Source organism: Podarcis pityusensis (assembly GCF_964106645.2).
Source record: "Podarcis pityusensis genome assembly, chromosome: Z".
Taxonomy (NCBI): domain Eukaryota; kingdom Metazoa; phylum Chordata; class Lepidosauria; order Squamata; family Lacertidae; genus Podarcis; species Podarcis pityusensis.
The window spans coordinates 39,913,302-39,938,333 of record NC_138044.1 but is presented as its reverse complement, the minus strand read 5'-3'; the positions used below and the strand labels follow the sequence as shown (position 1 = coordinate 39,938,333).

Here is a 25,032-nt window from a genome sequence, read left to right as displayed (position 1 = left end):
CTTTTCAGACGTAACTGAACACAAGCGGATAATGATGAAATAAGGATGGCCACTTTGTACCCATACCTGCTTAAACTGTATCATGATGTCTTTAGAAAGCTCCATGTCTTTAAACATTCCTTCAAGTTTACTGGTGAAAGCAGCTCCACATTCTACAAAAGGACAGTTGTGTATTGAAGTTGCAGTTAGGAATTTTGTCACTGTCAACAAGTGACTAAGAGGGCATCATTAACAAGAGGGCAGAGATATATTTTCTGTTTCAGTTCAAGTTGAAGATTAGGGCAGTATTGCAGTACTGCTCAGGAGTGGCTGGTTTGGTGGCCACTACTGCAGCTTGGTTCTGCTGGTGTTCCCTCACTACTCTGTCCTAGTAAAGCAGCAGTGACACTGTCTTTCAGGAATCCTTCACACATGACATTGTTTTTCTATACAGTGGTACCTCGGGTTACATATGGTTCAGGTTATATACACTTCAGGTTACAGACCCCGGTAACCCAGAAATAGTACCTCGGGTTATGAACTTTACTTCAGGATGAGAACAGAAATTGTGCTCCAGGGGCGTGGCGGCAGCGCAATGCCCCATTAGCTAAAGTGGTACTTCAGGTTAAGAACAGTTTCAGGTTAAGAATGGACCTCCGAAACAAATTAAGTACTTAACCTGAGGTACCACTGTACAGGAATACGCTCTGTGCAAGAAAAAGGTATGCACATCACAACGGCTAAAGAATACTCAAGTGACTTATTGTACAAAAACATATATTGGGGATTTCCTATGAGAAGTATACAGAGAAGAAATTAGCAGAGGATAAAACAAAAAAACCTTACCATGTTTGAGCTTGGAAAGCATAGATTTTTCAGCATCGACTGATGCACTTTTGCCAACTAATAGCCGCTTTGCTAAATCTTTTTTGTAAAAGGCCTCAAAAACATCTTTTCCTGTAGAAGAGAAGCAGATTTAAAGCTCCTTTCCAAGTACATGTTCTCCAGAGGGGAACCCTGAAGCTCCCCTCATTCCAAACAGGTCTAGGGGCTTGATAGATTATTTTGAGATGGCAGAGAGATTCAGTGGAAGGTTTGACCTAACCTTCTTATTATTTCCTCAGAGTGGCTCTATGTTAGAACCAGTTGCTATCTATGCATTCCGACCCACCAAATTTAACAACAGAAATAGTTTACAGATTCATTTTTAAAAATCAATGTGCGTAGTTCCTGTGGGTTAAGGCAATGAACCTGAGTTATGCAATCTTGCGTATTTAATTAACTCTGATTCCTGCAGACCTAAACCCCAAAACAAGCTGGGAGAATAACAGTCTTATTCTCATTCATTAAGTCTTATTCAGTCAGCATTATTGGGCCTATATTTTTTGCTGATATGCATGGGTGCCTAATGTAAAGAAGAAGACCAGGTCTTACCATAAATAAACCTAAATATAATCATAATTTTATCCAACATCTTTTCGAGCTCTTCATCAGTAGCCTCTTTGTTACCTGCACGAAGCTTTGAATCCACATACTTAGCTGAAGAAACAAAAAACCAAAAAGGAAGAGATATATCTGAGTAGGAACTCCTAAAGCAAGTCTTAGTTTACTCTTGACTAGGCTAGTGTTCTATAACCTCTACTGGCTCATTGTCAGTTCTAACAGAAAAGAAGTGTCATGCCAGCAACAGTCTTAGCATCTACCAAATGTGACACCACTGTGGAAAGCAAAAGGGAACTTAAAACTCTGAGCATTCAAAACCACCATCTTCTCCAGCCTACCTTGCTGCTCCTAAGTACAGTGGCACCTCTGGATGCGAACGGGATCCGTTCCGGAGCCCCGTTCGTATCCTGAGCAGAATGCAACCCACGTCTGTGTGGGTGGTCTGTGCATGCGTGAGCGGCGAAATCCAGAATTAGCCCGTTCCATTACTTCCGGGTCGCCGCGGAATGCAACCCGAAAACGCTCAACATGAAGCTACTATAACCCGAGGTATGACTGTCTGACCAATTCTTAAATATCAGGTCCGATTGGAAGTCAGCCCTCTTATTCCCTCACAGCCAAGGGGCTGCAAAGCTCCATCAGAGGAACTAGACTGACCCAGAACCAAACTCAGAAATACAACCTTGCACAAGGTATCTGCTGGCTTTAATAGGTATTTCACTAGACTATAATTGTGCCAGCTGTGATTATATGAATGTTTCCAGGAGTGCTGGAGTTGCTGTCCAAGTTGGTTGCTGTCTTCTATCACTTGCCTTTTCTCCAAACTAAAGAGCCCCAAATGTTGTAATCTTTTCTCAAAGGGGAGTTACTTCATTCCCTTGATCATCTTGGTCACCCTTTTCTGAACCCTTTCTGGTTTCACAATATCCTTTTTGAGGCAAGGGAATGAGAATTGTACAGGGCATTCCAAGTGTGGTTGCTCCATATATTTGTGTAACGGCACTATAGTATTAGCAGCAGCTTTGTTTTGGATGCCTAATGATTACTAACATGCAATTCATCTTTTTTACATGGTTCAGCATCTTCACTGAGCTTTCCACTATCATCTTGAGACTATTATTAGTAGGAGTCTTAATAAGTTGAAATAAGAAGAAGAAGAAGTACCTATAAGCTCAGCTGGTTTATTTGGTCTTTTGTTGATGAAGGTCTCAAAGGCTTCTTTCATGGCATTAACAAACTTCTCGTTCTTCAAAAAGCAAATGTCAATTATATGATCAACTTTATCCTTGAAGTCTAGTAGCTCTTGGACCATGGTTTTGTCTTTTTCTGGATTGATTACTATGGTGCTGCCGAATGCCTGCGAAGGAGGAAAGTTATTTATCACACACTTGTGCTGGATGCCACATATAGTTCGAACAAGATCCAGCACACACATTGCATGCTTTACACAAAAGCAGTATGCACTAACCAATTTATTGCCTACTTCATTACACCCTGCCCTTTATTCAAGGAGCTCAAGGTGGTGTACATGGTTCCTACACCCCCATTTAATTACCACAACAACTCAATGAAGCTGATACAAAGTCAGCCAGGGAGCTTTATGTTAACCCATGAAGATTTTCAGAATGTTAAGTCAAGAAAGGGAATGAAATGGATCCCATAGAGATGATGGCTCCTCACTGTGCTCACAACAATGCTGATGTGCAAACTTGTTCAGCCTATATTTTAGAAAACTATGCTGACAGCTCAACCACATGATTTGTCATATATGGCTTATAAACCAAGATTTTGCAGACATCTTTCCCCACCTCAGTAAATTTAAGACTTGCTCCTCCTAGTTAACTTTTCGAAATAAGTCACATATTGATACCTTTATATATTCAATCCATTGCTGCAAGAGAGCTTGCACTCCATTTTTCACCCTACTGAACAACTGATACAATAGAGACAAATCCTGGATTCGATTTTCATCCAGAAGGTGATTTAAACCTGCAAGATAAAGATGTGTTACTAATTACTCCAAATGAAACAAATGCAATTGAGAATATTTAAGAAACTACAGGTCTAAAAGTTGGGGAGAAGACTGAAATTGAGACAACAGATGAATTGAGAAATCACATTGGATGAGACAGTTTTCAGAAGTGAAGGTCTTAAATCTATTGCTGAGGCTGCTGCTCCTGCCGCATGATTTCTAGTGAATAATGGTTTTTTTATCATTAAAATGATAACACTGAAAAAATGGTGGCAAGGGGAATAACAATGTACACCTTCACAAACTCCTAGGATAAAGGATGGGATAAAGCAAAACAAACACTTCCATTCTGCACAGCTAGAGGGAGCAATTTCAGTGCTTTCACACACCCCATAATAGTAAGCAAAATGTGATTTTAAAAACACCCCCTTTCCCTCCACCAGCTTTGGCACAATAATGGCAGCATTCCTGGATGTTGCTCTAGAGTCTCGTGGACAATGCTTCTGTCTGTATCTCATGCACCCAACTCCCACCAATATGGGTTACAGGCTCTCTGGTAATCCTATGTTAACTGCCCTTCAGGAAAAGCAGATTTCATTCTCTTTGAAAAGCATGGTGTCTTAAGCATAATGACCATTTTAAAAGGCAAGAAAGCAAAACATTTAGTTTATCTCACCTATCCCTTGTTCTCCACTGAAAGTTGACATCCATATTGCCTTGAAACTCTTAATGCCATATAGGGTTGACAAATCTTATTGGACAACCTATACCCAAACTTTCTCTTTTTCTGTTCCTAGGAATATTATGTTTTCATTCTCAAACACATCTGAAGGCACTACAGTGGCTCCTTTCCTGCAATGAGGACAGGACTTGCAAGCAGGGGGGTAGCAAGGGGTGTGTGGTGAGTGCAGTCTGCTCCAGGTGCCATCGGGGGGGGGGGTGACAAAATGCCAGCTGAACTAGTCTTTGAATCTGTACTTGAGGCAAAGGGCGTGCACGCAATTACCTCAAGGAACCGAGCGGGGTTGAGACTGAGTTGCATCATGCGCAGTTGGCCAGGCCAGGCCCTGCTCTCCCTGCCTGAGCACGTGCTGGGATGGGCCCCCGCGATAGAGCGGAGGCAGAAGGGATGCCACTGGGCCCTGCCTGGGGGTGCCACCGCCTGTTCCTCCTGTGTGCCCTGCGCTTCTGGGAACACCAGCGTTGGCCCAGTGGGTGTGTGTGGGGGGGGGGGCTCAATGCAGGCATCAATGGTATATTTGCTTGTTGATGTGACATTCAGACTAAAAATCAACTGAAACCCATTCTTTATTACCTTCAACTGGATTTATAACTGTGGATTGTGAATACACCTTGGCTGGAGTGGTTTAAAGAAGACTGAGTTTGTTTTCAAAGAATTCTTATAGATAAATTGGAATTTTAAATTTGGAACAGACTAGAGAAGCTGAAATATTGATAAGGACTGGATATGCCTATGCCTTTTTGAAAGGAGAAACTATTTCTACAAAGATTGCTGGGAAGGTGGTGCCAGGACCCAGGCAGAATCTGGAAGCATCTGAGAGTCCCTACCCTGCCTTCTTAAAGTTGGAAGCTGGGTGCGCTTATAAAAATGCTAGGAGAGATAAACTGAAACTTGAAAGATCGGAACAGGTCAGAAAGGCTGAAACATCAAAAGAACTGCATATGTCTACACAGTGGTACCTCGGGTTAAGAACTTAATTCGTTCTGGAGGTCCGTTCTTAACCTGAAACTCTTCTTAACCTGAAGCACCACTTTAGTTAATGGGGCCTCCCGCTGCCGCCGTGCGAATTCTGTTCTTATACTGAAGCAAAGGTCTTAACCCGAGGTACTATTTCTGGGTTAGCAGAGTCTGTAACCTGAAGCGTTTGCAACCCGAGGTACCACTGTATTTTGCTGAAAAGAGAAACTATAAGGATCTTCAATTGTTTGCAACTCCTTATAGACATTTCTAGGGAATTGGATGACTGAGAACTATCTACTCTTCCCTGGGAAAATAAGTCATTACTTATACTTTCTGGACATGCTGTTGTTGTTTTTTTGTGTGTGTGTGTTCTTTTTAATGTAAATATTTGTGTACTTTGAATGTTAATTGGAAATTTGGATTTTATTTTAAACTGTATATGTGTAATGGGTAACTGGGCTGGAGGGAAAGTACAGGAAGTGGTGTTTCCTGGGAAAGTGGCCTTGACAAAGTGATAAGTACTGCTGTAAAACTGACTGTTTTGAGAACCAGGGAAGGCAGAGTAGATTATGTGAATTCCACACGGTCCTGAGTATTTTGAGTAGTTAAAAACATATCAAGGAACAAGGTTTGCTTGGAATTGAGGGGACTTTTCTTTGTGTGGAAAGAAGAATTGATTAAAGGGATGAAGGAAATTTAGCAGACAAGATTCGAGCCCAAATGGATGAAAATATTGAAATAGTGTCAGAACTGACTACTAAGATAGAACCATTGATAACAGATGAATTGAATGTCTTGAAGCAAGGAAGGGAGGAAATTAGGAAAAATGGATGAGACTAACATGAAAAAAACTCTGGAGACACATAGGGTAGATATGGATGGTAGGGGTGGGAAGCAGGCAACACTTAAGAATGCCTTGATGGTTGAAAAGAGATTAAAAATACAGTCTCTGAGACAATGTTAGGGGAAAAACATTTTAGGTGCTTATGAGCACAATGGTAAGTAAATAAACCAGAAAATAACACTTGTGTAAGTATCTTTCCTTTTAATAATTTCAATGGGGGGGGGGGGTTGACAAAAAAAATTCTACACCGGGTACCACCTGGCCTTGCTACGCCACTGCTTGCAAATCACCATTTTGTATATGGAACTGAAAGCCCTGAAGAAGCAGTAAGAAGAAAGATTTATATGAAGAAAGATAGGTTACCTTTCTGTAGAATGGCTGTTAAATGTTCACCTAGCAGCTGCTTTTCTACAGTAGCAATTAGTGGTTTCCTATAGGAAAAAGTGTTTAGAATTACATTCTTTTTGCTTACCAGTTAACCGTTTTCAACCCAACTGGAATACCAAGATGCTTCAAACAATAACATTCCTAATTACTTGTTAACAATGTGTTTACGGTCCAGATTGGTGGGGGTGTGTGTGTGTGTATAAAAAACTGCTTCTGGTCTCTCCTGTCTTTTATATAGAAGCAGATAAATCATCTAGAGCAGAGGTAGCCAATGCAATGCCCTCTCGATGTTGATGAGCTACAACTCTTATCTTTGACAATTTATTCCCAGAACTTGTTTAAGTTTTGCATGGTTTTAATGGTGTCAACGCTTGTCTTTTCTCCTGGAAACTATGTAATTTCTGACAACTGATGTGAGTGTGGCCTTGCTGGACATTATTCTTTATGTCTAGGAAATTAAACCACACTTTGGCAAAAAGAAATGCTGAAACCAGGAGGTCATTTTAAACATGTTTAACACACCAGGTTGAGGGAGTCCACACACTTACTGAGTGCTTTGATCCAAGTAGGTGATAATCCTGTCTGCTTCTTCTTCCAAGCGTTTGTTGACATGATGGAGGTACTCTGGAACCTGACAGATTGAATAAATTATGGAGAAAAGTTAAATAAGGTGAGAATGGTATATCCTTTATTGGGGAAAAAATGTCTGAGAACCAAATTGGAGGGGCATTATTACATCTTGTCGTATTATTGCTGAAATACTTAATTGTAGCCCGTGTCAGCACAGCAAAACAAGTCTTGGGAGCTACTGTTCTGCCCTCATTAACCAGGAGGTTAATGTCCCCATGGTGCCCATGAGCAATAAGGTAATAAAATACCTCTCTTTCTTGCATAAGCCTCTGTCCTTCCGCTGCATACAGGCGATTTGTTTCTTCTAAGAATCTATGTTCAAAAGAATCCTGATAAATCTGTGGAAAACAAATGGGTCATTTGCTTAGGATGCTCTCACAGCTTACTCTGACATTATTCAATCATTTAATTTATTTATTAATTAAATTTATATACTACCCATCATCAGAAGATCACAGGACAGTTTACAACACAACACAACACAACACAACACAACACAACACGTACAGGTTCAGTGTGATGGGGCATCCCTTGCTTACCTGAAGGTCTGAAAGCATGCTAAGAAGGCTGCGAAGAAGGCTCCTGTCAATAGCCTCGCCGCTCCTCTCTCGCTCAACCAACAGAAGGATGCCATCAATGGTCTTGTTTTGGACCTTCTGATCGCTAATTATATGAGTCCTAAACAATTCTAGCCCCATATCCCTGGAAATGAATAAATCATTATAAGGAAGCAGAGACCAACACAGAGAGGCAGCTTTGTTCTACATTTATTTTGTCTAAGTGCTCAACTGCAGAAGTAATCTACAGGCCTGATCAGGTATTACTTTCTGAATACAGCACAAGAGAAAGTGAGTCCTTGGCTCTTTCATGCATATATGACCTAACCCAGCAAGCCAGATTCTCATAAAGGGTTCAGAAACTAGTAGTTGACCAGGCCTTAAGTGATCTGTGTAAATGTCCATAGCAAGCTCTTACCCCAAGGGTGGAATGGGCCCATTTTACCTGCACATTTTTCCAAGGACCAAAAAATGTGTGTAAATGCATTTAAGAGGCATGTATTCATATGAATTGGATATACCTACTCATATAACCTGAAATTTGGATAAATACATACATACTAGGAACTCTTCCAGAGTTAAGTTGAGAATGGGATTTAAAAGATTAAAAACAGGTAGTTGGCTACGGGAGAAAACAACAGGAGTGCTTCCAGAATTTAATACTAGTAGCAAGTTTAATACAAGCAATAAATAGGTTGGAAAAAACTTATAGCTCCTTTCACGAAAGGAGTCCTTCTATAAATGGTATGATAAATTGAGGTCCAACCTAATGTGCACCACTTATAACACTGATACTGCACTGGGAACACACCAAGGCTCTGACACATTTTGTTCCTGTAAAAGTCACTGAGGAGATTTTAAATAAGTACACAGACAATGAGTAGAGTTCTGGAGGGCATAACCCAAAGGTCTGCATTTTGTTAAGCATGCTTAACTACATGGTTAAAAACAAAAACAACCAGTCAATTGTTCCAGGCTAGCAGCATTCTACTTTTGCATCACCTGTTTTAAAATTTCAAGACTAAATTGCTATTTGCTTTTGCCACTGGCCCGTTTCATAGTAAAGCATAATTAATGGTTTACCATGAATGCGTCAACCTGGATTGTTTTGCTCTTCACTGTGAGCGTGCAGAGGAAACAAACCATGATAACACCTGCTTAGCATTATACCTGAACCAGGAATTGTTGTGCTCACGCAAACAGTGATTGAAAAACCAGGAACAAAAGAAACAATGCTAATTGTTCTTTGTTTCTCCACAGTGCTGGTGGAGAGGCAAGACGCAGGCATAAATGGCTTGTGTATGGCTTATTGTGATGTTTGAAAATGGTGCCAGAAGACAGAGACCCTTTTGCCCAGCTGGTTCCTGATGGCTCAATTGTTCCCAACATGTAGCACTGCTGCCGTTCTTGGTATCCAAACAATATGCACAGTGACCTCGTTCACTGTTCTGGAGCTAGTTGATACTTTCCAAATATGAACTTGGTTTAGCTTAACTTTAGCTTTCAACTGCCACACACCCCCCTTGTGAAAATCTGGGTGGTCAGGATAAGCAAAGAAAACATATATACCAGCCATGCTACCAAGATTCTCTATTCACTGTCAGTTCACTGTGACTCTCAATCACAATGGAAGGGAAGAAAAACTGAATCTATATTTTTGACAAAGCATTTGGAAGTCTAAAATCAATACTTCTCTTTTCATTCTCACCAAATTGATGGCAGCATTGAATTTTGAAGAACGTATGTTCGATCCAGGAACAAAAAGATACTTCTAATCATTATCTGTAAGGGGGAGGGAAAAAAAATCAAGCCATAAACATTTTGACATAAAGCAAGATCATTCTTGTGCCCTGATCCTAAACATGATTACTTGGTTGGAAAGGCCACCAATTTTAACAGGCCTTGCTTCTAAATATGCCTTATTGACTGCAACTTTAGAAAGTCAAACATATGAACTGACCGACTCCTCCCTCTTGCTTTACCATGTTCCTTAAGATGAATGGTGCACATCCTCTTACTTGCCCCACTGATGTGCAGGTTTCCACAACCAGGACAGGGTAAGAGACACTGAAAAGCTGCTGCACTTCCTGTCACCTGGGGAAACTTCATTCCCTCCAGAGACTGAAGTGAGGGCACATTTTAATCTAATTCTTCATACAATATTCTGATGAAATACTTCTTTAAGCAGGTTTTATGGTGCTGCCCTTTTAAAATTACTGAGGCACATTGCAAAAAGGGTTATCTTCCTAAGGGACCCCTAAAAATTATGCAGCATAATGTACCAGATTCGAAGTGACAGAAACTGTCGCCAAGACTTGCGAATTGAATACCTTGTGTCAGGACACAAAAGCAATGCAACCAAAATAGGTCCTAAATATATAATTGCTTGCATCATTTCCTAATAAAACAAAAAAGTTGTATTTGCCTAAATATCTGTGAGCAGAAAGCACTTCTCTCTCTAGCACAGCTAATGATCTCCCCTGCCTCCACATCTATCTGTGACCCCTGGAAAGCTACTCAAGATAGTTCCTGTTCCAACTCGCAAGGCAGTTTTCAGGAAGTTGCAGGTGTTCGTGGGGGGAAACCATCTGGGATCCAAATTCACAAAAGTATTATTTGGAAGGAAAACAAGCCTTACCATTTGTCTGCAGTGGTCTTGCCAACATTTGTCTATTTTCTTGAGAAAAAGAACACTGTCCAATGAATCCATGATGAAGGAGTTAAGAAATTTAACACAACAACTGGGATAACACCAATGCCTGATGACATTGTTCTTCTGCGTCATCACTGGAAAACTCAATAGAAACAAAAAAAACTGCCAGCCCTATTTTAAAGCCTTTGTTTTAGGCTAGGATGTGATCATGAAAAAAATGTTTATTTAAAATCAGCTAAAGGCCAAGAGACCACCATTCTAATTTAAAGGGCCACTATGTTAATCAAACACTTGTGATGACACAATTCCATTGAACTCAATAGCTTTAAAATTATGAAAGAACTTACCTTATCTTTCAAGTTAGGTGTCCACATTTGATAATACCCATATTCAAAGCATTGTGATCTAGTAATATCATAAGCATACACACCGCCTCAGAGGATATGAGACCAAATCTCACCTACTTCCCAGTACTTATTGTTTCAGAAGACTCTATCCTAGACACTAAACTGATTTTTAAGACTCCAAGGATGTAAATATCCACCTTGAAGTTTGAACAGGGAAGATGCTCAGAGGGACACAGAAGAACACAGATGTGTGTATGTATCTGGATTTCAGGCATTATAAAAATGAAGTCCGCAAACAGACTTACTACACAAAAAGGATATTCTCTGAACTGATGGATCTGTGCTTTGATATGGTCTTCACAAATCTGTCTTAACTGCTTGTACAAATTTGCAGAAATCTTATATGAGCAGAGATTTTCAACAGCCTAAAAAAAGGAAAAGGAGGATACATGAAAAAAAACTCCACCAACATTTGCAGGACTCCATCTACAACTCGTAACTTTTTCTGTACATGCCAGCTCTCAGAAAAACACAAGTCAAAATGATTCTTCCCAGTGAGTTTTTAAAAAACATGCCTATCCGATGTGGGGGCATCACTAGACAATTAGAGATCAAAGTTAAGGGTGGTATTCAAAACTAGACCTACTCTGATTAGACCCAATTAAATGAATATGACTAACCCACAAGAGTGGCTTTTCAGGAGATGCCAAGAACTACAATGGGCGTGGGAAATCCCCAGTATGTGAATGGAACTCTGCTCACAGGTCTCAAGTCATTTGCAGTCTTGGATACTTTCTGCACAAACACTACTCATTTAAAATGGGACTCCAAAGATCTGGCTCTCAATTTTGCTGTTAGTTCACAGAACAAAAATACATGCCAGAATGCACTGCAGTTGCATTCATGCTCCCCTGGGCACAGTGCCTTTCGGCTGACTGAGCTCATTTAACATAACTACAGTAAACATCATGAAGAAGAAAATGGAAGAAAACAATGGAATACCAGACTAGCAAATGAGCAACATTTTAGACAAAGAACTCTTGACACCTAAAGGACATGCAGCCTAAACAGGACCCAGTGATGAAGACTGCATAGCCTTAATTTTGCTTAGCAAAGATTCACAATTATAGTTCAAACATAAAATTATTTGTACGCTACTCTAAAACCAACGCTGCAATTTTAAGAACATTTACTAGTAAGTAAACTGCATTTTGAGGGATGAGGGTGGCACTGTGGGTTAAACCACAGAGCCTAGGACTTGCCGATCAGAAGGTCGGCGGTTTGAATCCCCACAATGACGGGGTGAGCTCCCGTTGCTCGGTCCCTGTTCCGGCCAACTTAGCAGTTCGAAAGCACGTCAAAGTGCAAGTAGATAAATAGGTAGCGCTCCGGCGGGAAGGTAAACGGCGTTTCCGTGCGCTGCTCTGGTTCGCCAGAAGCGGCTTAGTCATGCTGGCCACATGACCCGGAAGCTGTACGCCAGCTCCCTCAGCCAATAAAGCGAGATGAGCGCCGCAACCCCAGAGTCAGTCACGACTGGACCTAATGGTCAGGGGTCCCTTTACCTTTACTTAAACTGCATTTTCCGCAACAGAATTTACTTCAAAGTAAATATGGTTATGCTTCCATGCAACAAATATCTGCTGGGTGTTACTATTGAAGCCTGCTTGAATTTACTGTTTTACTGGCTGTTGAAACCACAAGGAATATATTTATTTGTTGCGTTTTATTTTAGGTGCTGTATTTTAAAATTATTCAAATGCCATTTCAGTTGCTTGCTGGTATATGGAGACAGTACTCATCAAATAAGAACACAAAGCACTTATGAACACTTCAACTACACTATGTAAATACTACAAGAAGCCTTGAAACACACTGATACATGAAGAACATGTGGCCCTCCAGATGTTGGACTCCATCCACATCAGCATGGCCAATGGTCAGGGATTATGGATCAGATAATCCCTTTGTTAGCCTTAAGGCTAACAAATTTATTGTGGCATAATCTTTTGTGGACCAGAAATATTATACCATAATACATTTGTAAGCCTTCAAGAGTCTACAAGATTCTTTTGTTTTGCTACAACAGTAATAGAGCTACCTCTGTGAACATTGTCTATAAATGCTAAGTACCCTCATCAACTAAAACAAAGTCTATGTACATGTTAGTTGTATTTGCTCATATTAATTCTAACCTCTCGCCCTCCCCATGTTAAAGCTTAGTGATTGTAAGGACATCAGGACAGAAATCTTTCTTTTGTTTATGTCACTTGTTCCTTTCTTCTGCAAAAGCACCACGTCTACTGATGAAGAAGTTTAAATAAATTATTATGGACTAAATTAAGACAAACCTTGAAACAGCCCTATGAGAGCATCTTCGTAAAGGAGATCCAAATTTATTCACTAATCTGAAATTTAGCACATTTGAGAGAAGGGGACTGGTATGAATAAGTTCACCTCAAAGCTCTACTAAGGGGGTTTGAAGCAGTGGGAGACTTAAATAATCTAGTGTTGCTTTACAAGGATTTTTGCCAGCAGGGGAAGTAGTGCACTAAGAGGTTTATTGCTGATCAAAACAATACTCGTAAGAATCTTTTTGAGGACTGTGGGAGAAAAATACCTTGTTGCTGTGGCATACATAATCGTGCATTAAAATGCACATTTGGAATTGGATACATTTACCAGGCAGCTGCTCTTTAGTAGAACAGTTTTATCAAGTATTCACATCACCAGCAACTTATATTACCGTAGTTTTCGCTCCATAACACGCATTTTTTTCCTCCTAGAAAGTAAGGGGAAATGTCTGTGCGTGTTACGGAGCGAATGCTTCCCTCCTCTGTGGTTTCCAGAGGGAGAAGAGCCGCTGAATGGGGAGGAGAGAGGGACAGAGTGCCTGCTTCTTTAAAGGAGCAAAGCAGGAGGGGAGAGGAGCCGCTTACACTCGTGTAAGCGGCTCCTGTCTGGTTGGCTCCTTTAAAGCAAGCAGGTTCTGCTTCTCTCCCTCCTCCCCACTCAGCGGCTCTTCTCCTGCTTTGCTGGAAATAGCAGGAAAGATTTTCAGTCTCCTCCTGCTTTGCTTTTCAGCTCGCTAAGGGGTGGGGGGAGGAGGTACCACTCGTGTAAGCGGCTCCTGTCCGGTAGGCTCCTTTAAAGCAAGCAGGCTCTCTGTCCCTCCAGCAAAGTTTTTCAGCTCGCTAAGGGGGGGGGGGGGAGAGGGAGAGAAGCAGAGCCTGCTCCATGTGTGCTCCTTGTCCCTAGAGTGCTTTTCCTTCCCTCCCCACTTAAAACGTGGTTACAAAGCACAGATCCACATGGATCCTCAGGATTTTTGCACTGGGTCACCCCAAATTCACCATCAGATCACATAGCATGTCCATGGCTACAGTTTGCACCAAAAAAATCACGCACCCACTGTTACCTGAGGCTGCAGTGGTGCAAAAACATGGTTACAAACATGGATCCACATGGATCCTCAGGATTTTTGCATTGGGCTACCCCAAACTCACCGTCAGATCACATGTCTGTGGCCACAGCATGAACCACAAAAATCATACATCCACTGTTTCATTTAGAATATTTTTTTTCTTGTTTTCCCTTCTAAAAACTACATGCGTGTTATGGTCGGGTGCGTGTTATTGAGCGAAAAATATGGTATTATTTTTAACACATGTTAAAAATAGATGCAAACGAATAGTGTCAATAGAAAATAGAGTTACTTTGCTGTAAAAATATCTGGTGCTAGCTGAGAGATCACTTTGAACACATACTAGAGAGGGGTCCCCTAAGGCCTTAACCTTAGGAGGCTGACAGATTTCCACAGAACATACATATAAAAATATACAGTGGTACCTTGGGTTACATACGCTTCAGGTTACAGACTCCGCTAACCCAGAAATAGCGCTTCAGGTTAAGAACTTTGCTTTAGGATGAGAACAGAAATCGTGCTCCGACGGTGGGAGGCCCCATCAGCTAAAGTGGTGCTTCAGGTTAAGAACTGTTTCAGGTTAAGAACAGACCTCCGGAACGAATTAAGTACTTAACCCGAGGTACCACTGTACTAGGATATCTTACCCTAAGATGTCAGAAGTACTGGTTGAAAACATGCAAGTTTATCCCCAAATAACCCTTAAATGAGCTTTTAGCTATCTTCCAGAAAGTTGTTCTACTGGTAAGCCACAAGGCTCGTCTATGGCATGTGGAAGAAAGAGTGGTTATCTAGTCCAAGCCCCTGTTCACTGAAGGATCTACAATAGAAGATGAAACTCCTGCATCTCTAACAGATGACCACCCAATTCTTGCCTTAAAACCTCCTGAGGTAGTCAATTACTCTGCTAAATAACCATTATTTCCTAATGTACAGCTAAGAAGTGGAGCTCATTACACAGGCTCTGCTGTGACACACTTACTAGACCCATCAAGCCTCCTCTCCCTCAACTGTCATCTGGGGGAAGCCATTCCACCAGACTGCCTCAATGGGAGAGGAAGCAGGGTCAGTCCATCGGCTCTGCTGGAAGCCCAGCATCAGACACCATCTGCCTCTGAACTGTGCCGACAGGTCAATATAGGAAAAACAGTCTAGTAATTGGTGCCAGAGTTTTTATTTTTATTTTCCTCTTCCATCCCTTTCCCCTTGTGTGTTGTCGGATTTGTTTGGTTGTTTTCTCAGATTGTAAACCTGTAGGTAGAGAGTGTCTTGTTTTGATTTTATGTAAGTCATTTTAGAGGCCTTTTTGGCTAAAGAGCAGGGTACAAATGCTATAAATAAAGAAGGCCAATTGAATGCTTCAATAATGAATTCTCAGTAATTGCTGTGTGCCAGAAAGCACAATGCATTAACATTATCACTAACGTAGCAAGACACCCTCCTCAAAGTGAGGTAAGAGAAACATGAGGATAAGCCACAAGACAACTTGTGTGGTATGCCTACAACTCAATTTCTAGTTACTATTTCTTTTAAGGGACTCCCAAGGAGACAAGAAGAAAAGATGTTGAAGGTTCTCCCATCAGCCACAAAGCTTGGAATATGAGCTATATGTTAATCAACCTAGTACAGTATTCTACCTATGTGAATTCAAGAGTTGACAGAGTTTTCGTAGGCCACGTAGTCCCATTCCCTGCTTGAGGCAGAAAATCCAGCTGAACATAGGAAGCAGTCTTGTATATAGTGAGATCACTGGCCCATCCAGCACAGTAGCATCTACACTGACTGGCAGCATTCTCTCCCAGCCCTGTCGGGAGATGCTGACCTGCCCAGCCAGTGCCTGTAGGGTTTCAACAATGGAAAGCCTATCTTGTAATTGGTTCTATGGTTGAATTTCTCCAACCATTAAGATGTTTCTCCAAATGTTCAACCAAAATCTACCTTCTTGTAACTTAAGCCAATTAAATCTAGCTTTGTTTTCTGAGGCAAGAGAGATTCCCACAAGCCAATTAGAACAACAGCTCTTAGAAACAAGGGCTGCCTGCTCGAGGCCATTCCAACTCCAACTATGCAACTGTAAAATTTGGACTTTACTCCATTTGAAAGTTATGTCAGGAGATGTATGTGTATCAGATTTGTATCACAAGCAATAGGACTTATTCGTATGACGTTACTGTGTTAGCATTTTCTGTATTTTGCACTATACATTGTTTTACATTTTCTGGCTTTTATTGATTTTATCTGCTGTATCTAATCTTGTAAGTCACTTTGAGAACTTTGTGGGTAAAAAACTAATTAAATAATAATAATAATAATAATAACTGAGTGTTGTTTTTATATTTTAAATGTTAGGAACTTTTGTCCTAAACAGCCATGCAACAAGAAGCACTCTAACAAGATCCTTCCCACCCCCATTTTAAAATAGCAACATCAAATAGCCAATGTTTCGGTCATTATTTTTGTTCAGTCTTTTGATTATACTATCCTATGGAATAATGTTCACTTCTTAATAGTGATAATTTAAGAAATAATTCAACACGCCCCCTTAGATAAAAAGTACACTTAACAAGTGATATCCAAATAGTAGTTTCAAAGATTCAAAATCCTACACAGTTATTAACCGGAATAGCTACAGAATACTCTACATTAAGAAGACCTTTGAAAGACAGGTATTGAACAAACTGAATACAAACTGCATGCAGATTAAGAATCTTTCCTTTGACATTCACAAAACCCAAAGTAAAGGTTATCTTTCCAAAAATCAGTGAAGATGCAAAGTAATTCCATGGAAGCACACATAATCAGATTATAAAGTCTTAAGCAAAGGCTTAGTGGGTCTGTGAAATACTGTGGTTCTACAGAAAACTCAACAGTTAACTGGCAAAACTAAAGTGAGCGAGAAAAAACATGCATTCAAAATAATATAGGAACAGATAGGGAAGAAGGGATGGTAAGTGATAAAGAAGATGAGGTAAAATATACACGAAAATGATACAAATGGTTAACTCTGCATATACCGTATTTTTCACTCTATAGGACACACTTTTCCCCCTCCAAAAATTAAGGGGAAATGTGTGTGTGCGTCCTATGGAGCGAATGCAGGCTCCTTGGCTTCAGCGAAAGCAACGCGAAGCCTCCAAAGTACAGAGGGAGCGCTCCCTCCGCGCTCCGGAGGCTTTGGGTTCCTTATGCTGAAGCCGGGAGAGCAAGACTCCGCCTGAAGCCTCCGGAGTGCAGCGGGTTCCTTTTGCTGAAGCCCGGAGAGTAAGACTCTCCTGGCTTCAGCAGAGAGGGAGAGCTGCGCAGCGCCCCTTCAGCGAAGCGGAAGGAGAAATGGAAGGGGCTCCGTTTCTCCTGCCGCTTCGCTGAAGGGGCGCTGAGCAGAGAGGGGGATTTTTTTTCTTGTTCTCCCCCTCTAAAACAAGGTGTGTCCTATAGAGCGAAAAATGCGGTAAATGCTGCTTCTTTAAGGTAAGGGAACCTGTTACTTTTAAGGCAACAAAGAAAAGAATATACCAAGCATTTGTAGTAAAAGGGACTATTGAAGTTATGTCTTTTGATTTCTTAAGTGTGCTTCCTATAAAAACAAGCAAAATCCCAGGTGTTCAAGTATTTGAGGCTGGAGTTTGAAACATTTCATCATTGTTTCCTGCTTCTCGAGAAGTAGGTAAATACCACAATAAAAAAGTCAGTAAGCAACTTAAGTTCCCCATTTTTAGCAATACTGTAACTTGGATCTACTTATGACAACTTGCCTTTCTAGCTTTTTCAGATTACTTTAACTTTACTCATTTGAAGAGTAAACTAATGGCAGTACACTAATTTACATTCCCACTAGCATTAAAAGTATTTTGAGTGCTGCAGAGCAGTGGATGACCTCATATTTCTGCAAGCACCAAAAATTCCTCTTAATGTTTTATGGTATTTTTTATGTTCTATTATATGTGTCGAACACCATCTTGATACAGTGGTACCTCGGGTTACATATGCTTCAGGTTACAGACTCCGCTAACCCAGAAATATTACCTCAGGTTAAGAACTTTGCTTCAGGATGAGAACAGAAATCGTGCTCCGGCAGCGCGGCAGCAGGAGGCCCCATTAGCTAAAGTGGTGCTTCAGGTTAAGAACAGTTTCAGGTTAAGAACGGACCTCCGGAACGAATTAAGTACTTGACCCGAGGTACCACTGTACTTTAAACGAGTGTGCAATATATAATATATTACTATATTACTAATAAATATATTACTAATTACTACTATATATTACTAATAAATAGTATCAAAAAACTGGGGAAGTTCTACTTCAATTTCATGTTAAAAGAGCCTCCCTGCCTGCGATGTTTCAACCTCACAATAGGTCTGTGTCAGCACACTAGGAACAAGAAACAAACTGGGATGGAAGTTGTCGTCCCAGCAATAAGCAGAACCTTTGTTTCCCTGTGAAGCTTATCATCCTATCTATCCAGAGAATCTTTGGTCACGCCAGTATAGTACTCCTGAAGATGTACTTCAAACTGTAGTTTGTCCCTCTCTGAAGTGCAGGACACCTAAAATTGTGACCAGTCTTCACTGTTTTGTTGAAGTGCCACTACAAATTCTAGAGTGCCTGAACCATAGTGAATGTACCAGAAAAAAGCCATTCAGATGAACATCTGAATATTTTACTGTGTTGATTGAAAAAGTATATCTGGCTTGATGAATTTGTGAAGGAGCTCTCGTTAGTTTTCTGAAGTACCATCAGTCCAACCTGGTCTTCACTGAGTGATTATGGGTCCTTATCCACACTTCAAACCCAGATAGTTTGAGGCCCTAGAAAGTGGGCTAAAAACCTCAGGGATGTTTACAGTCTAGTACGGCTTTACCTATGTTATTGAACGCTACAAGTTTTGACACTTACCTGATAGAGCTCTTCTAAGTTGTACTTAATTGAAGTACTGTTCTGAATAGCTTCTACAGCTTCCTTCAGTTTTTGCCAGGTTTCATCTGTGTAATTTTCAGGCAGTTTAGGTTTATCTGCAAGATATTAAAAATTAGTGTCTTTTACAGAAAATATATAATTTAAGAACGTAAGAACGGCCTTTCTGGAGCAGATCAAAGGCCATTTAGTGAGCTTTCAATAGTGACCCACAAGATTTACTTCTATGTCAAAACTCATAATCAAGGAAGCATTTGTACTTATGCTTACATACAAATAATCCCTCTAGGAGATGCTCAACGTACCAGTTTCTGCCCCATCAGTAGCCAGGTCACAATAGTGACTTGCAAGTAAACAAATGAAAACTAGACATTGTCTCTGAACAATACAGATCTCTGCTAAACTGACCCATCAGAATGGTGAAATGGTTGAATTCGGGATGAGTCAAATGGATTGCGGGATGCGGGTGGCGCTGTGGGTTAAACCACAGAGCCTAGGACTTGTCGATCAGAAGGTCGGCCGTTCGAACCCCCGCGACGATGTGAGCTCCTGTTGCTCAGTCCCTGCTCCTAGCAGTTTGAAAGCACGTCAAAGTGCAAGCAGATAAATAGGTACCCACTCCAGTGTTTCCATGCTCTGCTCTGGTTCGCCAGAAACGGCTTAGTCATGCTGGCCACATGACCCAGAAGCTGTACGCCAACTCCTTCGGCCAATAAACTTAGATGAGCGCTGCAACCCCATAGTCAGCCACGACTGGACCTAATGGTCAGGGGTCCCTTTATCTTTACCAAATGGATTGCAGATCATGGGGACTTTGCTACTGAACTTGACAGTTCTATTAAGCAATAGTTGACCAGTACAAAACAAGATTGCCTTGGACTGCCAATCCCCGCCCCCCTAATTCAGAACTAAAAAGCATTTATGTTTTAAAAAATCAGCTGCTGTAATGTATTGTGTGCAAAGCTTTCTTGATTATTTTTCAGAATCTTCAGTATACAGACAATGCAACAGCCTGCCTCATGAAACGGAAATATCACAAGGAGCACATTACACAAGGATTCTAATATGCAAGTCTTCAAGGCAGGATTCAAGGTACTGGCTTTTATCTTACCACGTTCTAAATACTATATCCTACTTACGAAGTGGATAAGATTCATTCCTCATGTGCTGCCACAGTTTCATGGATCAATTTTAAAATGCCCCCTTAAGCATATCATTTGTATGGAGTTTGAAAACCAAGCCATACAAATGTTCTTATTGACTTAGCATCATTTCAACATAATGTAAGATCAAACTGATTAGTAGTCAGGGCTACTAATAAGCAGCTCTTGAGGCACTGCATATTCCTCATGTGGTGTGGCTTGAAGATCAGATGTGCAGTACAGTTTATATGCTGGCAGATGATGTTCCCTTTCTAGATCTACCATTTCAGCTGAAGATGTATCCTATCCTCATCCACAGACATTTCTACACTCTTCAGTTGTGGCAAGAATGGTATATATACAGCAAGGAAAGGAAAAGAAATACAGATTCTTCACAATACATACATGCTTGGTACCATTAATTTGTCAGTGAGGCATTTGCCCAAAAGAAGCATAAAAAGAGTCAAATGGACACTCAGTGAGAACTGGACTTATATATGAGTCAGGAAATGGAAATGCAAGATTCACATTTACCAGTCAGAAGCAAAGAAATGAGTGGAAAGTGTCTGGGAAAGGCAAACGCGGTTTAACAAAAGACAGCTTGACCTGCATGTTAAGGGTAGACAAACAGGAATGTGTGTATGGTACTGGTGTATGGTGATGAGGCCAAAATTATAAAAATATTTTTTATAATTACAAAAATAAGGACCATCTCTATTGTTTTTCTTTTGTAGAGTGATGGAAGGTACTTAGAAGTAAGAAACAGCCAATATACTCTATCATTTCCTGAAGTAAGATACTTCCTTTAAAAAAGCAACAGTTAATTAACTTGATTAGAAAGCAGAAATGTTTTGAGACAGATATTTAAAAACAAAATATATTTTTTCAGAGACATAACAAAGCTCTTCAAAGCCAGAGATTAATACATCAAAGCCTGCTTTATCATTCTTGGTATGTGTATATCCATAAACTCCCCCCTTACGCATACAGATATCAAAATTCACTAGAGAATGTTATATCCACCACTCACCCTAAGGTGGGTTGCAGCAGTTGCAACATAATATTAGAAACAGTTTAAAAAAACTAACAACAACAGAATTAAGGTTGGTTCATCAGGTCCCCCATGGCTTTTTTGTCTTTTTACTGCAACAAATTAACATTACTACCCCATTTGAAGTTACAGTACCTAGCTTTGAGACTTTTGGTTAGGAATGGGCAATCTTCCCACTGCTAAGATCTACTATTTTTATTAGACTCCCAAGATTTGCCAACCAGCAACAAGTGCAAAAGAGGTGCAGTTAGAATTAAAGAGCAGGGTGCCTCTGAGCACATTCTGAGCATAGGAATTTCTTTTCAGAACCAGAACCAAACAGAACTCATTCTATCTATGGAGTGCTACAACCCTAATTTAACACCCACATTACATGCTGCTTTAAAAACCTGAGTGTCCAGGCAAAATTCTTTGGCTTCCTCTCATTTTCCATCTAGCCTCCTCCATGTAATAAATATATGTATGCTGATTACAAGAATAATTTTAAGCTTTTTACTTGGGACTCAACCAAACATTAGAGGGAATATTTGACAGGTTCTCAAACTATGGAGACACACATGCCTCGAGAAAATACAAAATTCCAGAAATGATAGGATCCTCTCATTTCCTTCCCTACCATCCAAGATGAATGTCTCTGGCAAACAACTGTACAGGATTCACGTTATATTTGTGGAAATGATTGTATCCCTACAATTTTATCCTAAACTGACTGAGAAATAAGGAAAGGATGAAATAGCTGCTACCTCATTCTAATGAAAACTCCCAGTGTGTGATTTTAGGAGGTCAAGGATGCTCTGCCCTGTTCTGTACCAGCACTGCATACTAGTACTTCAGAGCAGGGATCCTCACATGCAGCTGCAGGAAATAGCATACAACTTTGTTTGAAAATCTCTAAACACTTGCTTATGGAAAAGAGCTGTAATTTCACAAACATGTTTAAGAAACAGAAGCATATACATCAATCTAAGTTTTTCTAAGCTGCAACTTAAAAATAGTCTGTCTTCAATATTATATCTTTTTGTCATACTTTTAAAAGCTTCACATTCCATTTAACTCGAGAACTGCAGCAAGAAAGGGGAAACTGGAGCATGGATGTATAGTGAAGAGCTGGGGATATGTTGAGGGCGACTGGTTTAATTTTTAGAGCCATTGGAGAAGGAATGAAAAATTCCTGTCCCTCCCCTCTGCAACCACCAATTACAGGGAGATTTAACTCCACAAAACATCTTTTTCAAACCAGCTATATGAATGAACACCTGACTTTTTTTTGTTTGGCAAAAAAGAAAGCACTACACTTGGGGATAAAATTGTAATGGATCCCTGTTAAGTGGTCTGTTTCCTCTAACAAGGGATTCCATGGCAGAGTGGTGAATATGATCCCACACACCAAAGATTTCTGCAAAGTACGTGCCATCCCTCTTTATGTAGATACACATTTCAGAGGTAAGGAATGAAATAACCATGTTACCTTTAAAGTTCTTGATCACTAACTTCTTGGCTGATCCAGGTTTACTGTTGGCAAAACTGGAGACAGTGGAAGAGGCAGCTTTGGTCAGGCCATTTGCGTGGTGTCCCACAGCTACTGAGGAAATTAAGAGGCTTTTGTTTTTGAACTGCTGCTGCTGGTGCTGCTGAGAAGAGGCAGCAGGTGACGAGGAGGAAGAGGAGGAGGAAGACTCTTCAGCCATCTTCGCATCAAGTCCAAAAAAATCCAAGGAGTCCTCAAAGCGCAACTTCTTCTGCAGGTAATGGTTGGAAGAGGCAACTCCTGATGAGGAGGAACAGGAGGCAGAGGTGGCAGGGGTGGTGGTGGTGGTGATGGTGGTGGTGGTAGTAGTAGCAGTAGCAATAGAGGATGTGGAAGAGTTATTTCTGGGAAGAACGGAGGAGCAGGAGGTGATGGATTCAACCTCTTCTCTATCAGTGCTGCTGCTATTACTATTTAGCTTTCTTTTCTTGGAAGAAGACGAGGCGCCGCCGCCGCCACCACTGCTGCTGCTGCTGCTACTACCATCAGTGGCGGGTCTGACCTCCTGAGCTGCTGCTGCTGCTGAGGGGTTGGGGGAAGTGAAACCTGTGGGAAACATGAACACCACAGAGGTGAGCAGGCTGAAGGGCATCAAATCCTTCTGGTGGGACAGGTACGCAGAGCAAGTCGTGGAAGATCTCTGCCTCGTCCGTCCAGGCAGAACAAGTGCCTCCTTGCCAGCCGGTTCGCTTCTCTTCACTTCCCTCTCACGAGGAAAGGAAGCCCTTGCCGGCCTTCCCTTCACCCCTTCTCGCTTGGATCGAGCTCTCAGAAAAGGCGTCTGGCTCCCCGAGAGGGGAAGGGCAGCTCCGCCTGGCCACCCTGCCCCGGACTCCCGCGAACCTCTCTCAGCGACTCTGCCTCTGCCCGTCCCCTCACTTTCTCAGCTCCCGGAGGCGGCCAGGGTCCCCTCCACTCTGCCTCGCTCCTTTCCCCGAGATCACCTCTCTCCCGAGGAGGGGCGGAGAGGGGAGCCGGGCTCCCTTTCCCGCTCCCTCTCCCTCTCGCTTCCCCGCCACCTCCTTCGCGGCCGGGAGAGGGGGAAACGAACAAGGGAGGCCGCCGCGCCGCTTGTTATTGTCAATACTACAGGCACAAGAGGCAGGGAGCCCAAAACATGGCGGTACATCCGGCCGCTCGGCATGCTGGGAGACCAACCCCGCCCGGAAGCTCCGAAAGGGGCGGCTGAGGGGGCTCTTCGGCAAGGGGAACTCGCGCTCCGGGTGTGCAGAGCCCGCGGGGGGGGGGCAGTCCCGAACACCCTGCCCTATTTCTCTCACTCACCCGCTCGCCCACTCGCCCCCGACCAGGCCCCGCGCCCCAACGTCCCCCCCCCCCCCGCTACCTGGCACCCGCTTTTCCTCCTGCCCTCTGACCTACCGGAAGTGCTCATGTTGCCGGGCGGCTGCTGCTGCTGCTGCTGCTGCTGGTGCTGCTGCTGGCGGCGGCGGCGGCGGCGGCGCTGACGGCGCTGGGGGCGCGAGTCCTTCTCTTGCCCAGGCGGGGTGGTTGGGGAGTCCGGCGCTCCAGGCTCTGGTGATGTTTCTTCGCGGGAAGAGGCGGGGTTGCCGCCTCCGGAGTGCTGCATCTCCCCGGCGAAGTGTGTCGGCAGGTCTCCCGAACCACGCCGCTTGCCCTGGTTCTGGTTCTTGCTGCTTGCAGCAACTCTTCGCCCTCCTGGTCTTGGTCCTTCTTTTGCCTCGCCTTCCCAGCGCCCCAAACCCTCTGGCTTCCTTGGCTTCGGAGTTGCCTCGCGCACACGCGAGCGGAGGAGCTGGAGCTCCTTGAGAAACAACCTCTCCGTCTCACCGCTCTCTCCTCTCTGCCTTTTTGCAGGGGAAAGGGTGAGGAGGCGCGTGTCCCACCCCCTTTATTTCCTGGACAGAAATTGGTTGAGGGGATGGTCCCGGTTCCCGCCACGCCTCCATGCTTTCTTTTTTTTTATTGCAGTTCAGGAGCGACGTGAAGTGCGCCTCCACTTTTCACCTACATTTTAAAAAATATAATAATAAAATAATAAATGCACATAGCATCATCCTGAGCAGGACGAGTGGGAAGTTGGACTTGGTAGATAGTTTCGTCCTCCTTGCTTGCTGGCTGGCTTGCGTTTTTTATAATGTATCAGCCTGAAGTACAGATCGTATTTGCATTAGGGGAGGGGAGGGGAGGGGAGGGGTGATATGGAAGCATCCAAGATGCTAATCAAAGGGTTAATACAAGGGCAGTAGAACTCTGTGATGTCATACATCTGAGGCAAGTTATGTCAGTGGATACAGTTATGACAGTTATGAACATCCTTTTGTGTGAAAGCAGTTGAAGTGTTGCACTGCTGTTTGCTTCAGAGTTTTAACCTGCAAGTGCACTAAGTAAAACTTATTTGTTACTTAAACTTTAAACAGGGAGTGTCTTCTGTAGTTTTTATAGGAGTAAAAATAGAACTAATTAAAGGGTCAAACAACCGG

The 25,032-nt window shown here is 42.1% G+C and overlaps 1 protein-coding gene across 2 annotated transcripts in view; it reads right to left on the bottom strand.

Moving 5' to 3' along the window:
• Window positions 1-24,449, bottom strand: part of CUL4B (cullin 4B) — a 30,707-nt gene extending 6,258 nt beyond the window's left edge. Inside the window, exons 1-15 of one of the 2 annotated variants that reach the window (XM_080991094.1) lie at window positions 23,951-24,448; window positions 22,511-23,116; window positions 18,832-18,947; window positions 10,836-10,939; window positions 10,153-10,222; window positions 9,223-9,296; window positions 7,497-7,659; window positions 7,206-7,295; window positions 6,876-6,958; window positions 6,304-6,371; window positions 3,293-3,411; window positions 2,587-2,779; window positions 1,414-1,518; window positions 826-936; window positions 67-152 (exon numbers count right to left, since the gene is read on the bottom strand). In XM_080991094.1, coding sequence (XP_080847220.1) covers window positions 67-152; window positions 826-936; window positions 1,414-1,518; window positions 2,587-2,779; window positions 3,293-3,411; window positions 6,304-6,371; window positions 6,876-6,958; window positions 7,206-7,295; window positions 7,497-7,659; window positions 9,223-9,296; window positions 10,153-10,222; window positions 10,836-10,939; window positions 18,832-18,947; window positions 22,511-23,116; window positions 23,951-24,158 — 2,196 coding nt within the window. In that variant the 5' untranslated portion in view covers window positions 24,159-24,448. Of the gene's footprint in view, window positions 1-66; window positions 153-825; window positions 937-1,413; window positions 1,519-2,586; window positions 2,780-3,292; window positions 3,412-6,303; window positions 6,372-6,875; window positions 6,959-7,205; window positions 7,296-7,496; window positions 7,660-9,222; window positions 9,297-10,152; window positions 10,223-10,835; window positions 10,940-18,831; window positions 18,948-22,510; window positions 23,117-23,950 lie in introns of both variants that reach the window. The other variant, XM_080991095.1, reaches the window with a different exon arrangement.
• Window positions 24,450-25,032: the final 583 nt, after the last annotated feature.